Here is a 17946-nt window from a genome sequence, read left to right as displayed (position 1 = left end):
GCATGAGTTTTACTACTTGAACTTGCTGTAAAACGTTTAGTAACTTAAACGAAAATTTATTTGTACGAAAACCCATGCGCAACAAGAGTTAATAGAAAGAATTCATAATGCATGCGACGAAAAATGTAATTAGTGGACTGCAGATTTAGCAACGTACAACTCTGTCGGTCGGGTTGCTGCATTTTAAGCACATATGTAATTGATAGTAACTAAAAAATGAAGCCGAAATCGCAATTTTTTAATTCTTCATTTTCGTCTTATATTGCTTGGAGAACTACCCCTTAAATTTTCTCCTACTTGTAGTCGAACACCCTGTATAAACAATATTAGAAAATAAATCATTAAGCAATTAATTATATATAATACTTTGCACGTGATTTACAGATGATTTATACTTGACACTAACTGTATGATTTTTTCAATTACTAATTTTGGCACGACACGAAAACGTTCCGAGAAAATTTTACAAAATTACTTTGGAAAAGATCTACTAAAAATCAAAGAAAGTTGTACTACTTTCAGCGTTTGAGGCATTTTCTATTCTATTATAATAAGACATGCACAGCGCATACATGAGTGTTGTTTATTTGCCCGTTATAGGTGAATTGACGGTGAATTAAGTGATCGATCGACATGGGATAAGCGGGACTCTGAAATCCGCAGTTTATCCACGTAACTGGAATTGGATAGTGTTCCCGGTATTCCCATTAAGTGTACACGATATCGTATATCTTCAACATAGATATCTAACCTACTATTATCTGGCCAATAGAGGTCGATGTGTATGGATGGTTATCAGTGATGTACGTGATGGTAACTGATTCTGATAGATTACTTTCGCTACTTTTCGCGTTGAAAAATGAATTTAACGTATAAAAAATCTTAGAAATAAATATGGAGTTGTATCATCACGTAATTATTCGAAATATCGTGACACTTCATATCTGTTTGATTGTTCGCATCTAAAGACTATGTGTTAAATTACAATTATTTTCTTTACAATGCAAAAAATACAAAATTTCGATTTATCTGTGCTATAGTATTTGAGTGTGTACTTCTTGCACATAAATATCCAGGAATATGGATTAATATTCGAATGAAAGAATTAAAAATATCTAAAATCGGATTGGGCCGTTGAATTCCATATAAAAAAGAAAAACATTATTTTGAGATAAACTATGCCTCTGGCTTTAATAGTGTTTATGATACTCGGCCAAATATGGTCTTTATTCAAAACTGTATCGGCTCGCGCAGACGCACTCGTCTCAGTTCGAGTGATCTCCAGGTCAAGACTTGTTCCCCCACTTTAATTTCCCCTTTTATCGCGCTTTTCCCCCACGCTTCCGCCACGGCCCGGTCACGTGACGCGTCTCTGTCGTGTCTGTGTCACAATGTCACGTGACTAACTCGGTACTAGCAGAGAAAGGGTAACTTGTTCCCCTCAATTCGTGCTCCCTCCCCTCATCTGCCGACTATGGCTACGATGACTTCACGGTTGTGGTTTTTATTAAAATCAAGGGTTGATTAAATCGTTCGAATAGAAACAGAAATGCTAAAATGGTAAATGAGCAGAAAAGCTCGCAGACAGTTGCTAGATCGTATGTCATCGGACAAAATATAGATAACCCAGCAGAACAGGGATAAAATGTAACAGGATGAGTGGTGTCCGGTTTACGTTGACAATTGTCTCGTGGCGCTGACAGATACAAGTTGACGGTGGCTGAACGCCGCGGTTGAACAGCCCCTAACGCTTCCAGGATAAATAATCACCGTTCCAGACGGTTTACACGTCGCACATCCGGAAGTACTTTGCGCTACCACATAGAATGCGCACGGGTATAAGTTTATTGTCGACGCGGATATGGGCGCCAGTTATGGGAACCCGGAAACCTGACATCTGAATCGAACAATTCGAATGTTTCACAGCTTCCGAAGTTCGCCAGTGGCACCGATTCCGATGTACGTTCCGCGACAAAGTGGTAAGACACTTCCGAGTTTCTAAAAATATTTCAAAATCAGCATGGCATACAGAAAGTTTGAACATATCACTTAGAAATGATCCTTAACAACATAAAATAACGCAAAAAGCTGGACAAAATACATGTCTCTGTTAATTACACGTTATCGATTACAAACAGAAGGGTTTTAGGGGTTTTGGGGGTCGAAGAATCTAATTCTGACAATAATTATTTACTAGAATAAGAAACTCCTTATAACACTACCACTACTTAATGTTAACGAAAGTTATGATTTTTACTAATTGTGAGTTTGACACGCCTAAACGAATAGAGACGTACAATTCCAAAAAAAAAAAAACGTTAATTGAACAAAAGTTTGCATTACAATTGTTGTTAAATCATCATTAGTTGCTAAACACCCCCATTCCTTATCTCGGCAAACAACTGTCCTACTCATTACGAAATTATTTTCAAAAGTAATAGGTCTGTTTTCTACGAACTCGAAGGGTCCTTCTCTCTTAAAAACTTCAAGATTGATTTTTTACCAATTCGTTGTAGTTTTATGTCTTGAAAATATTATGCCGTATTATATCAAAATACAGTTGAAAAGCAACGTATTTTTGCAAAACTTTTTGTCGAGCGGCTGCTTAGTCTCGTAAATTCAAAATTCCATACAAGATCGTGGTTTTAAGAGATTATCCTGAATGCCAAACGTTCTTAAGTTGCCACATGACGGGCCTTGTAGAATATTTTCATGCATTTTCCGACGCCATAAAGTCTACGCTTTTTTTAGTCTGTGTCCACACCATTTCTCATCGCCCACCCAAGTCTTCTCCCACTTTTCTTCTGCCATCTTCACTACCAAGTTCACACCCCAAACCTTAAATTTTTCCTTCTTTTGCGTTCGTCTTACACATATCTGTTATACCGTTTATTGTAAGCATCTTTCTTTTAGTAGAATAATAGTCTAGCAAAATTTTAATTAATTTCACCAGAAGTGACAGATTTAAGAAAAGTCAAACTTAACCATCGTTTCCATTCAAGCACGCACAAGATTTTAAAAGTGCTATTCCTTTTGTGCAAAATAAAACACTGAAGAATTTGACTCTCGGAAATAACTCGCGACAGTTTTACTCTCAACTGGACACGCACCCTAAAACTATCCAGTAACTAAAATGTCCCTTTTTTCAATTATAAAGTGATGTGATTGATATAAATAAGTTGTGTTTGATATAAATCTGTTGACATAACTGGATACATGTATTCGAGTTTCTGATAGGTAATCTGAGAAAAGTTTCCAAGTACAAAAGATGAAATTCTCACCTTCAAAATGAAAATCAACGAAATAAGTATTTAAACGCACACCAGTTTCATGTACATGATACAGTAGAGACTCCCGAATCCGTATGTAATACAACGTAATTCTACGCTGCTGCTTACAATAAAAAATTTATGTGACTTAGCGGCTAAAAAGATATGGGACCCTTAGGTGTTCAAAGAAACTGTCAATTTTGTTCATGTCTACTTGAAATATGAAGTTTAATGCAAAAGAAAGTAATTACTCTATTATCCGAAAATTCCACTATCCGGCCAATTTTGTCTCCCTATTAGTTCGGATACGGGAGTCTCTATTGTATTTCATTTCGAACAAAGACTGATGTCAACTGCAAGCGGTAATCGATTTTGCGTGGAGCGACCTATAATTTTTTGTCAGCTGGTATTGATTTTCAGAACAATGTATCTCTCAACTGGTTATTGACAGCTCTAACATTTTCAACAACTCATCAAATGAAAGAACACTCGTGCGAGTATAATTCCAACACTTTTTGGAATGTTTTTTCAAATTTTGATTATTAAATTTTAGAGAAACCTTTAGTCTCCCACTGTACAAAATGGATGTGTGTATTTATGTTTCTTTCATTGCTCGATTTTGCCATTTGTGATCAACGAGCGAATACATCATAGTCATGTCTCCGATATCCATTGTACAAACGAAGTTTTTAAATTTTTTAATCGCTGGCGATCAATCGCTTCACTGACGACACATACTGTCGATGGTAGCAGCTAGCAATCGCCTACCACGAACGTAGCCTAAAGATCGATTTGTGTCACTATTAGTATTTTCTTTATAAACGAGGCTTTTTAAAAAGAGCCTGTTTGAAATTTTTATATTAGTTGCTATTATGCTGAGGCTTTTTTATGAAAACAAATGTATAAATTACATCCTAAGCCAACGTTTGAACGTCATATGTCAAATTTTGAAAATCAAACAAATGAACGGTTTAGATAATAATAAAATTGATGAAATTGTGACCCGAAAATTATTCCAATATAAAAATAGGGACGTTTACTATGAAACGTACGATGGGATAACTCCATTCTTTCCATTATTGAGATATTATAGGTTTTGGGTATCATACGATTGTAAAATATAGGTCGTTTAGGTGCTAGAAGTTTGAGTACGGTTTCAATTATGTTTTTAATTTTTCGGAATCTGCCGTATCAACAAACGGCAATTTTATTATTCTTTCACATCCTCTCTGCATTGCATATTTCTTCACAGAACATGCTTTCCGCTTATTTTCCGCGCGCAAAAATAGTTTTATGTTTTGTTTACAAAACAGTAGCTTCGTTTGCATATTAACGAGAATCCTAGAAAATAATAAATAAAATATTAGCTCTTCTCGCCATATTTATTTTTTCAAATTCTAGTCTTTAGAACATTCGTCTAACACGTTAGATTATCAATAATGGCATTTGGAAACGTCGCACAGTCGTCAATTTGGACGAAATCAGATTCAAAATCAAAGAACTTTCGATAGGAATGAAATAGAGCGATGAATTTTTTTTTAAATGAAAGCTGCAACTTCGTAGAATATGGGAAAATAGGGAGATTATTACCATCCAATCATTTCAACGAAAAAATTACTTCATTAGTTTTTGTCACAAAAATCTATTTTTTGCAAAATCCTGAGGTCGTAGACAAATTTTGAGACCAGATTTGAAATCAGCGTGAAAAAATCTATGGGAAATGATGTATAGCATGTTAAAAAAAAATTTTTTCCGCGCGTGGTATTGGAAAAACTAAAATTTTCTTGAATTTGTGCGCGTTTAACGAATTTTCTCGAGATTAACAAACGTTCGTACCACAATCTCTCTATTTTTCCCATATTCTACAAAGTTGCAGCTTTCATTTTAAAAAAATTTCATCGCTCGACCTCATTCCTATCGAAAGTTCCTTGATTTTGAATCCGATTTTGTCCAAATTGACCACTGTGCGTCGCGCGTCGATTTGCAACCAGTATACGAAGTGCAACCGAGATTCGTTTGTTTCGGTTTCCACAGTTGAATCAACGATACCTTTGGGGGGCACTACTAAACTGCCAAACTCAGCATGGTCATGGAATGTGTGACTTTAACAGAATTTCCACCAGTTAACCAACTGTTCTGCTCTCGAAAAGATTGCTTTTGCAGTGCTAAAACCAATAACAGAGTGTAATTCAGAAGTGCAATCAGACAGTTCCCTGACAATACTGTCAGAAACCTCAACACCTATTCTGGTTTATTATTTTCGAAAAATCGATTTTTCGTTTTTGCATTTTCTTTAACTATAACTTATAGACTCTTAAAGAATGCAACCCTCGTTGCGAGATATTGCTAATTGAATCATTAAACGCGCTTTTCTCGAAACGGTTGCCACGATACCTCAAATTACAGTTGACCAATTGACGTAAAATTTTGAGAGAATCTTTAAACATTATAAACATTCGTGCTAAAACAGCCTCGAAAACCAAAATACCCCGACAACTACCGACTGATCTAATGACACTAGATTAATTTAACGAACAATAATCGCAATGACACGTGAATCAGTCACGTTTCACGGTAATCGAATTGGGATTTATGATTCTAGGGGGATTGAAAAGACAATCCGTACGGCTTGTGGCGGTCACGCATCTACACTTTGTTTGGGCATTCATTAATTAATTTTGCAACAATTATTAAGATCTCATCTTTGTTCTTGCTCTCGATATTTGTTCGTTTAATATACTCCATATGCTCTTTGTTCTCTTGTTGATATTTTCTCTAATCTACCCCTTTCAAAATTCCACATTACTTGCTGTAACCACTTATTTCAGAACCATTGGAAATATTTATTTATTAATGCTTTAAACCAAATAGTTTATTTAGCAAATACAACATTGTTACATGTAGTTTAGATATTACATAGTTTCTAAATTCTTCAGGAACATTATTTAAGAAAATTATAAATTATTTTTAGATCTTCTATACCAGGAGAAACATAAGAAGAAACAAAACAAAGGCAAAAACAAGACAAAGACAAGAAGCAGTACTTGGCTTTGAGATGCTTAGTTTCTAATGTATATTTCGTTCCCTCTGATAACCTGAGCATTGCCATATACAGTGAATCACAGTAATGCTCGCACACTTTTAAAAGAACGATAATATTTTTAATGCTGGACCATACGACTTGGGTTTTTTTTCGAGAAGTTAGAACAATTAGTTTACTACACGACGAGGAAAATTTCTTTTTTTAATTGCAATTGGTCGGAATTACAGAGAAAATACAGAGGCCTAAATTGAAAATTTAAAAAATACCAACAAAAATCGATCAACGTTGCAATGAGCTACAAACGTTTGAAGATGATGAAAATTGCAGTATTTTATGATTTTTTATAATTATAAGAAATCTATGAATTCTTACACTTTTTCATGGCTATCGTTCGTTTCCGCATCAATCGATTTTGACGAAAGTTTCATACTATGTAAATTTTCAATGTGGGCCCACATAATAGTAATGATTGTGAATTAGCCAATTTATTACGTAACTTTCTTTTGCAAGTAGATCTACTTTCTCATTTTCCAGAATTCCTGCATTGTTTGGTGTCCAGATAAACTTAATAAAATCTTGGCTTTTAATATTTGATATAAACGTAAAATATTTAATTGTAATTTCAACTATGTAGTATAATCATCTAGGAAGCCTCTGTCCGCCATATTATGCAAAACAAAAAGTTTCAGCTGCTCCATTACAGTGGAACAATCTCACAATAAGTTGAGCCCGTTGCACGATTCACTCTTTATGTATATACGCGTATATGTACATATGTACCTACATATGCACCTGCATATGTACACATTATTCGTCTGCATAGTCTTGAATACGAATATGCAAGTTTAAATTAGAAAAAGGAAACAAAAGCAATTCTCCTATTCTATAGGTTAAAGTTAACTTATATTATAAGCTATTGGTAATATATTTCCACATTAAAAATTTTTACAAATACTTGTGGCAAGGAAAGCGAAAGAAAGATTGACACATAAATAGTTTCGCTAGTCTAATCCTATCCGATTAGCGTACTGTAATACTTAAACCCGTGAGAATACCTGATTAACAATTACATGTATAAGTAATTACATAATTTAAATCTACAGATATTATTTTTTATACGAGAGGGATTGAATATTCAATCTAACAGTAAAAAGGATTCATAATAGTTAAGGTGTTCTAATTTTTTAATTAATAAATTTTAATAATAAATCTAAAAATTTCCCACTGGTGCGAGACGCGGAGAAAAGTATTCTCATTTTATTAGTGACGCAAGTACAGCAAATTCATATTTCAAATATAGTTCCTAAGACGAATTTTTGTAGTTACGAGCAACAAAGATAAATGTAGCAGACGTTAATCAGTAAAAATTTGAAGGCATAAGCGTATTTTTAATCGTGTATACAGGGTGTCCCTGTATACCACCCTGTATACCAGGGTGATTGATTTGGCATGAAACGGCCTGCCTATGGTTAAAGGTGGAACACTGAAATCTCACTGATAGGTTACGATGCGTTCGCGAGTCGTGAATATGTCATCCAGATTTGGCTCTGCCATGATTAAAATAATGTAGAACAATAAATATCATCTTTAGGCAAGTTATATATTTCCAAGATAATCATGGATGGATAATCGGGTTAGTCGACACTGTCGTTAGCAGTAATAGCAACAGCAACGACATTAATAGCCTAATATTACGCTGAGGCGAGCGCGACTGGAGTTCAACGAAGTGCAACGTTTTCAGAATATAACTGCTCCTATCGAATGAGTTCCTGCAGTGTTTAGTAGACGTTTAGACGTTCTAAGGTAGTCCGAGTAAACTTAACAAACAGATCATAACCGTTCCATAGAAAATTTCACTAAGTAAATCGAGATTTAACGATTGGCGTAACTATCCCCTGTGTTTGCTGAAAGACTTCGTACAAATTTCAAATACGGCGTGCCCCATCTGAATCAGGTCATCCAATTATCTCGTTTAACTGCGACTGTATACATTAACTGTTTCATTTAAAATTTAAATGATTACAGGAAATGCGGGTGTTGCATAATTGTTAGTATTTTCTTCCTCGTACAAGTAGTCTTTTCCTTTAGCATATACCGAGAGAGATGTTCTAACTTCATTAGCTTATAATTGTTTTAATATACTTTGTGTTGTAATTTTATCATTTATAGATGTACAAAAAGAAATTATCTTCGTAGAAAAATTCATTCACTTTTTCTGTAATCACGGTAGAAATATTTCAGTGCAAACGGAATAACGGTAGGGTATTTGCATTACATCTGATCGAAGATTATCATTTAAATTCAGTTCAATCGTGAAATTCTCTCTATATCAACGAGAGCAGGTATTAAATTAATTTTAAAGGAGGTGATGGTTCCGATGATAACGACCGTACCGTTTTTCCTAAAAGTTTCTTCGTGAGCGAGGAACGAGGCAAGGCGGACACAAAGAAATTAATTAAAATAAATTGTGGCGGCTTATCCTACGGTAGCGAAGTCGTACAGTTCAGGATTAATCGTGAATTATCGTCTTTCTAATTTTGCACGAGGAGAAAATTGTTCGGAGGTGAGTGCGAGCAAACGGGGAGAAAAAGAAGTGAAATGGAAAAAGGGAGAAGAAAACTCACGGTTTTGTCCTGCAGCAAGGATATTCTGCAATCGAGTACGGCACGGCCGCCGGCTTGAACGGTCATATTTTCTCCTTCCCCTTCGAAATGAGGACCCCACCGATGATCGTGATGATGTTGATGCTTATTTAGCGTACTGTGCGCGTCGAAGATATAGTACAGCATCGGTGCATCCGTTGGTATCGATCGCTTTGCCGCCGTCGTTGATTTCGTTGATACCGAATCTGTCATTCGTGGCAGATCTGAAACAGACGAAAATGAAACTGTCAGTGTCAAGTTTATTCCTGAACTACTTCTTAAACGGTTGACATATGACGTAATAAAGTAGCTGTCTGTATACAGGGTGTCAAGAAATGATGTATAAAAACCGTTGCAGCGTGATTATACACCTTAGGATCGGCGAAGATCTGTTAAAAAAGTTTTGGTACAAAATTGACCTTGACCGACTTTTTCAAGGTCAAATTTTGTATGACTGCATCGTGTTCTACTCATTTAAAGAAACATACTTCTCACGGGTCAAAAATGAACCGTTCTCTTAGAAAACAATTTGAAAGTATCGTAAACTATTTTATTCCATATCTCTACAGGGTGTCCCAAGATGGTATAAGGATGATTATTATAATATAAAATCATACGACCATGTTTTCAAAAATTTTTAATTCAGATTCGTAATTAACGGCTTCAAAAACCATAATATAATAATTTTTATCCGCATTGAAATGCGTTTTGAGAATTTCGCCACGATTTCGGAATTTGGAAACATTTTGCGTCGTACTCTCGTTAACAGTTCGGTTAACTCAAAACGTACAAACTTCGTTTTTTAGTTATATTAAGCTGTGCGTCACAATAATAGTTGCGATAACTAAATTTTCTATAGGAGATTTTATTGAATTGTTTATAAATAATACTAGAGAACTTATAGATAGCCTTCATAGGTAGCAATAACGTCGAGGCTGGGTGGCCTATACACATACCTTTGCGAGCTTGCTTCATGTATATTATAAGAACACTATTTTTGTATCGGCTGTGATTATAATATAATATTACAGTATTTAACTAACTAATTACATAACTCGTTAATTATTTTTTACTCACTATTCGCGTTTGCTTGTTTAATACAGACTGTTTTATAATTTTGTCGTGGCGACAAGAGGGTATTAACATTTCTTATCGAAATTCTTGGTACCGTTAAGTAAGGCATAGAACTGTATAGAGTGTTATTATACGATGCAAACAATAACATTAGGAATGAAGGGAGAAGAAAATTCTTATGAAAATACGTTTTTCATTCATTCTCTTGTATGTCTTATAGAAATGCGTAAATAAAACACGAAATAAACTATCACATATGATTCGAAAATATAGATATGAAAAATATACATTTCTAACGAGTTTTAAAATTTTTTTTATTATTGAGTTCAGCTTTTGAATAGGGAACACATATCGTGCCACATTCTCTGGTTCTTCGAACTGTATCTATGCAAATCCTGTGACGAATTGATATCGCACACAGTGTCTTTGCACACAACAACTGTGAGTTCATCCTAAGAGAACCGCTACCTCAATTGGCACAGCGGAATGCCATTCTATCAACGTTGATCATCGCGAGAAGTGCTAATTCCTGAGGTCTTCAGAATGAACCGAATGAAAGGAACATCAATAGATAAACATGGAGACCACGTTGCAGCAATCTACTATAGCAGAGCTGCTCAACTTCTTCCCCATCGCGGCTTTACGATCCTATTCCTAGTCATGCGGCTCCCCCGCCAACTGATATATTAGCCGCGTCCGGGCGAGAAAAAGAGAGAGAAAAAGGTACTTCACTATCCCTTTCCTGGGCAACGTCTTTTCCGTCGGCCCACTACTACCCACTCCCACCCGCCACCAGTAGGCACGGTGGGAATCGCTAATAGGGACAGAAAAATAGTGGGGTAAATGGTCTTTGACCCGCGGGCCACAAGTTGCCCAACTCTGTACTAGAGCAGAGCTGTTCAGCGTCTGCCTGTACGGGCAGCGATTTTCTTGCCCTTGGCATATACAGAACGGCGGACATGAAGCCACGACCCTGCGGGCAAGGCTGCATGCGTTTCTCATACGCATTGTCACAGCTACGTGGTCAGCTACGGTTGTGCTACGGCCTATCCCCACTCCGTTAAATCACTTGCCCGTAGCTTTGCCCGTAGCTGTGTTCACGGGCATCAGCGGGCGTTCTTGCCCGCTAATAGGCATGTTGAGCAGCTTCGTACTAGAGTATAGAGAAGAGCTGTTCAGCGTTTGTCCGTACGGGCAGCGATTTTCTTGCCCCGGACATACGTCACGCCCCTGCAAGAACGAAGCCACGCCCCTGCGGGCGAGGCTGCATGTGTTTTTCACACGCATTGTCACAGCTACGCTGTCAGCTACGGTTGTGCTACAGCGTACCCCCACTCCGCTAAATCCGTAGCTCCTCCGGTATCGACGGGTGCCCTTGCCCGCTATTAGGCATATTGAGCATTTCCGTGCTAGACTATAAAGTCGAATGAAGGGCACGATGACGCATTTTAAGGAGAGTATTAAAATATATACAATCATTTTTCTTCTTTTAGCACATTTTAGAACGTCTTTTTTAGATGGAAAAAGGTAGTACTGCAACTGGAGTATCAAAAGTTCGACGCAGTTGAAAACCACATTGAGTAGAAAGTAACGGAAACGCTATCAGCGTAGAAACACGTCGACGTACACAAAGTTTACGAAAGAGCGTGTTTTGAGCTGCTTGCTTCAGCCGAATTTAATTTTACAAGTACAACCACGACAACCACCATCTACGTCTACAAGATGTGAGTCCTGTCTAAACTTCTCACGCTTATACTGTCAACATTAAATACAGAACAACGTGTTAAATTACCGAGAACAGAATACGTATAGCACGCCAGCATATCCCTTGAACGACTAATGAGAATGATATTCTAACAGGTTATACCAACTTAACTATCTCGACTGACATTCCTATCACAATTACTTTAATATATCAGAACAGTGACACCGTTGACAATAAGAAAATGCATTTCCAGTGATAGAAGTATTGCGCATTGACAGCCAATTGCGCTGAGATGTTTATGTCACGTCCACCGCTATTGCCTTAGGAGTTAGGACGTTAGAAGAGAAGGTGTTTCGGATACAGATCAATTATTCGGTGGATTGAAAAATAATAATAAAATGATTATACCTTCAGTTTCAGTTTAGTCAATTTGACGCACGTACAAATAATTCGGTTAATCCAAGTAGTTCTATGACTAACAAGCCGATCTTCAATGACAATGCGTACGCAATTTACGTGCAAAAAATTCAAATAAAGACATCGTTTTGGCTTCCACGTAATTAAATAATTATACATTCGTGTGCAACGCAATGATGAGTCGTGACTAGGATTTAAAAGTATTAAATTACGATACGCAGTACATGCTACGTACGCCCTACATGTATTTTACCGTTGTCTGGAGAACCATAAATCATTTAAGATATTTAATGAACAATTGTTATGAAAATTTATTGCCACTTAAATCACTTGGGGAGCCGACTGAATATTGGGTTGCGTTTATAATATATCTTTAAACCTGATAATTACATACCCAATACGCGACGTGGTTCAAACATAAAATTAAAAGTATTTTCAGAGATATCTAATTGAAAGGGTGTATTACACACAATTGAGAATCGTTATACATATCTTGAACGAGTTGCGTAAAATAATAATTATTTACCTATTATTTTATTTGATATTTTTTTTTTTATTTTTGATTAATGATCAAAATAAAATACTCCAAATTTCAAACTGTTGCCACATGCGTATCAAACCGCATACATTATGTTCTCTATTTACAGACGGTCTTCAATTACGTACTCGCTTTAATAACTGGATTATTTTTCTATTTTCAAGCTAAGGTTTAGAAATTGTGTCCTTTTCAATTCCTGCAATGCAATATTTAAGAGATCTAAAAAAATATACACAATCAATACAAATCTGAAAGGGTAAAAGTACCAAAGATTAATACATACTACATATACATAACACGTATACGTATACGTTATATACGTTATATAATAACGTATTATACATAGTGTAATAACTGGTACAATAAAATTACAATGTTTGCATAATGGTTTTAACAAATCTGTTATCTGTTTAGTATTGCTGTTGATCTTCAGACAACTCACGAACATTATTTTAGCCGATCTTCTAAAAAAACTCATCACTATTATTGATGAAGATTAATCGTGGGTATTGTGTACGTTGCGCCAACGTTTGGGATGCATAAATTAATCACCACAAGAAGCATCACTGTATAATTTGCACAATCACGGTGTCTTGCACAATTTGCTATTTAGTCACAATTGAGGAATTTCACGATCAATTAATTATATTTACCACTTATTTGTACTAAATCATCGTGAAAAGCACGTACAATGTATAAACAGAATATGCAGGAAAACGATACCTAAATAATCGATATTATACAAGCTTCGATTTTTTTTTTGTAATATTGCATTAATAAACATAAATATTAGTGAGCATACCAATACCATTTATATGATGGTTCTACATGTAAAAATAAGTCGAAAAAATCGATTGAAAATTCGTCAGGCTTCCATTTTTGCATCAGTTGATTTCCCTAGAATAAAACTCATATCCGTGAAATTTTCAAACATGATTTTTTTGAAAATGACGCTTCCGATAAAAAAATTTGATTCCTTTTTCCGGCTTATTTGACGTGTACAATTATTCCCTCCTCAATTGTACCGTCTATCCGTCAACAGGCTATATACATATATCTAGATACAATTTACTGTTAGAGTATAATGTGTTTATAGCTCTGTCCAATTTTGATCTGAATCGCTGCGGCAGACCAATTTCTTGTATACACGGAATTGTTATTGTTTTAGTACATGTCTCTAATATGATGTTAAATCTGGTTAAAACTATGTGTTGTAACACGGCAGATACACACGCAGACGAGAAGACCTAATTTTATTTCACATGCTTGTTAAGACTTATGTTACCGCATTATTAGAGGTAAACTCTAATTTAGATGAAAATTGTCAAAACAAAGTTAAAATTTCATTCAAAGGAATAAAAGAATTACGAGATTGCAAATTAGGTAAGCGACGAGAGAACACATCCGGCCGACAGACGTTGATTTTAATGAAGTAAGCAGGTTTCATTGTTTTTACAAAAGTCATTTAAGCTAAATATAATTCAGACAAAATATTATATAATACGCGAAACTTTTCTAAAACCTTGTTTTATTAAAAAATAAACAAGACACATAACATGCATAAAACAAGAAGACGAGAAGAATGAAATAAAAAATTGCGTTGATCAGGCGTCGCCGTGTGAATAAGAAAGTTTGTGCTAACATTTCTCGGTTGAGTTTCACAAGTGCTGTGCATAAATAAGCTACAGTTTCGCTGAGATAAAACGCAAAATCATTTAAGTTGTAGGTAGTAGATAACGCTATCCCACTTTATAGCAGCGATATCAAAAGTTTATTAACAATTGCCGTCAGCTATTGTACAACTTGTAAAAAGCCGCAAATTTTTATTTATACAACCAAGTAAAGTTTATAAAAATTTGTATTCCATACATAGCTACAATACAAATTTGAACATTGCAGTAACTTTTGGAATGGTTATTTTTTTGGAGTATACAATAGATAAGACCAAGCGATCGAACATTTCTATTGTGTTAGGTACATAACACAATGAATGTGTTTCTGGGCTGAAGTTCCGAAAATCGGTCAAATCCAAAAAAGGATTTTTGGCGAAGGGAAAAAAATTGTTTTATCATATTTGTATCATATTCTACCTTACCAACGAATTTCGATTCGTATGATAATAAAATTTTTTCGAGTCGCCAAAAATCCTTTTGGGAAACATGTTTCTAATCTAAAATGAATCTGTTTACCAAATTTTTGCTCAATCGGATTTGGCCGATTTTCAAAACTTTAGCCTATTTCTGTATGTATGTGCGAGCGAGTGGTTACGCATGTACGCAGGAGAATAGAGACGCGAGTGTGAAGTAGACTGCGGGCCTCCAAGGGGCCTCCAAGACAATATAAGACGAAAATGAAGAATAAAAAATTGCGATTTCAGTTTCATTTTTTAGTTATTATAATACGTAAGCAACGTACACCTCTGTTGGTCGGGTTGCCGCATTTTAGGCGGATTTTTAATTCATAATAACTAAAAAATGAAGCCGAAATCGCAATTTTTTATTCTTTATTTTCGTCTGATATTGTCTTGGAGAACCACCCCTTAAATTTTCTCCCACCTGTAGTCGAACACACTGTATAATTATTTACTTTTGAAACATACACATAGCACATTTAATGAGCTCTTATTTGTTTTATATAATGTACCATTAATTACTGAACCATGTGTCAGGTATTTTAATTATTACTAGGCCACACGTTTATTGCATTTAATCCGTAACACTAACTTAACAGTAACCCACCGACCACTTCGTAATTTCTGGTTCATTTTCTACATCATCCTTTTTAAAAATCTCCCTCTACAGGTTTATTATAATGATATAATTTTTGGAGTGAAAGAATAAAAAATCTAGCTTTTAAATGCTGATGCACGTATAATTTTATGTTTCAACATACATATCAGATACGGCTCGCTTTTTCGACAATTTGCATATGAGATCATATGTTTGACGCATAATTTAATGCTTAACATTTTTATATGTGTAAGAGTCACAAAATTGCATGCAATTGAAGTTGCTGCATAAAAGCCATTGAAAGATCAATAGATCTTTAAGATTTTGCATATTACTTATCTCGTGACGTATATATATATGATAGATTTTGCGTATGTCGTGTAACGTATACGTCTGATACCTTGTCACGATATTTGCAATCTTAAAGGATTCGTGTTCTCTCTGATATGCATATAACAATTGGACATAAAAGTGATTGGGCAGATTCACGTATCGATATTCGCGTTCAACCTAGCTTTGTATAGGAAATATAAAAAGGAATAAGGCACTAATTAACCGATATATTGGGAAACATATTTTGAACTACATAGGAAACCAGAAATCATATTAGCAATTCAGATATTAACTTGAGATCAAAGACTCCGATGACCCATCAGCGTATTTTGGTACTTATTGCGACATTCTATGCATTTATTGCATATTTCATTTTCAGATCACCGCACCGGTTTAAATGAAACTTTATAGACATATAGATTTTGTTATTCTGTTTATGAAAATACATGTGCAGCATAACTATAGCACCACTAAACTTTTCAACAGTTTTGAACATTTATATTATTGTATTACACGATTAGCATTACGTCATTATTTTCTCGTCAAAATCTAAAAAAAGTCTAAAATCTGTGGTTCCCTAAGTTAAAGTTTAGCCATAAAACGTCTACTTGACTGGTGTACAGCTGTAGCACTAGCGTAGGTACAGCGTAATAGGAACATTAAATTTTAACAAAATTATGAAGTCATGATACAAGTTTTCAAATGACGAATTTTAATGTGTAGAACTTCCATTAAAAACTGGATACAACATTATGGGTGTTGTGCCGTTTCAGTGCTCAACTGCAGTTACCGAGCTGCTGAGATACACGCCTCAAACAGAGGTAATAAATAAAATAAGAAGAATAATCGGATTTCCGGATAACTGTACAACTTTTAGTAAATAACGTGAAGTACGAATATACAAAAATATAAAATAGAGGTTGACTATGGTACATTCGACTTCTCCCGACTTGTGACCGTAGTTCGCGATTTCGACTTTATTTCACGACTGACCTTACAATGAGGGTACATGAATAAAGAAACCTTGTAAGGGTGAACATTTCCTCCACCAAAGTATAGCAAGTGGGTCCTTAGCCAATAAAACAAAATAGTATAGGAGGTTAGGTACTGGAAAGGTCAGGATTTTTCAATCGACTCGTAACGTGAAACAAGATTTATTTATGCGTTCTCCTTCGCTGGCCAGGGCTAACCACCCGTACACGGCGTTCAGCCGATATTTTTTCGAAATCGTGGCAATGCGGCGCCACCGTCGACTTCTTCGAAATCGTACGTCGTAACAGCGGCGTCGCCCAACAGTCACACTACAATACAATAGGGACGTTTATAAAATGAATTCTAAAAGAGGGCAGTGTCCATAGACGAAATTCGTCAATGTCATGAATGTCGCCATGCAGAAAAACACTCAGTTCCCTGTAATGTTTTGGAACCTATAAATTAATAGGCCCACGCTGTGTCAAATACCATTGAGAGCTGTGTCGCCAGATCAGGGGAATTGACTACAATTGAGGGGAATACAGTTACACTCTCTCTCTGTCAGTATCGGATTAATCATGTGACGACGGCCACGCAATCAGCACGTCTCAACAATGGGAACGCCCGAGGTTCCGTCCGATTTCACAAACTCCACCTCTTATTCCCTAAACACTAAAATCACGACTTGCTCATTTTCACTAAGATAACTACCGTGTGGCATTATATAAATTAAGCAATAAAGATCCATGTGTAATGATTTACAAAGGGGTACTCCTCTCCGATTTCGATGACCTCGAAATACATTGTCTGTGACATGATTCTGAACAACTTTCCCCTATACACGTCGCTCGGTCTTAGTTTTCGATATAATTGAAACAAAATTTACGTATCCATGACAGCGAATTTTATCCATTTAAATCACCAAACTCGTGCTTTAAGGCCCTACACCCTCTACCAAAAAAACCTAACTAAAATTCGCTTAAATTGTCAGAATTCGCTGTAGTGGATCTATCAGTTTTTTATACACTCACTACAGCAAATTTTGCCCTTTTTAATTAACAGAACACTTTTCTTAGCACAGAGCCCCTTCCCCTGTAACCGCCCCACCCCAAATCTAACCTAACCCTTACCAAAATTCGTCGGTAAGGTAAAAAATGATACTAATATGATACAAATTTTTTTTCGAATCGCTAAAGATCCGGTTGGGAAACATGTTTTTAATGC

At 35.7% G+C, this 17946-nt stretch overlaps 1 protein-coding gene across 1 annotated transcript in view; it reads right to left on the bottom strand.

Annotated features, from left to right (window-relative positions):
• The window catches only part of LOC143354063 (zwei Ig domain protein zig-8), a 265431-nt gene that overhangs the window by 62597 nt on the left and 184888 nt on the right, over nucleotides 1-17946 (bottom strand). Inside the window, exon 3 of the mRNA XM_076787797.1 lies at nucleotides 8937-9178. Within this exon, the coding sequence (XP_076643912.1) occupies nucleotides 8937-9178 (242 nt within the window). The remainder of the gene's footprint in view (nucleotides 1-8936; nucleotides 9179-17946) is intronic.

This window comes from Halictus rubicundus, chromosome 1 (genome assembly GCF_050948215.1).
Source record: "Halictus rubicundus isolate RS-2024b chromosome 1, iyHalRubi1_principal, whole genome shotgun sequence".
Taxonomy (NCBI): Eukaryota; Metazoa; Arthropoda; class Insecta; order Hymenoptera; family Halictidae; genus Halictus; species Halictus rubicundus.
The sequence above is the reverse complement of the archived record's forward strand: the minus strand, read 5'-3'. Positions and strand labels throughout refer to the sequence as shown.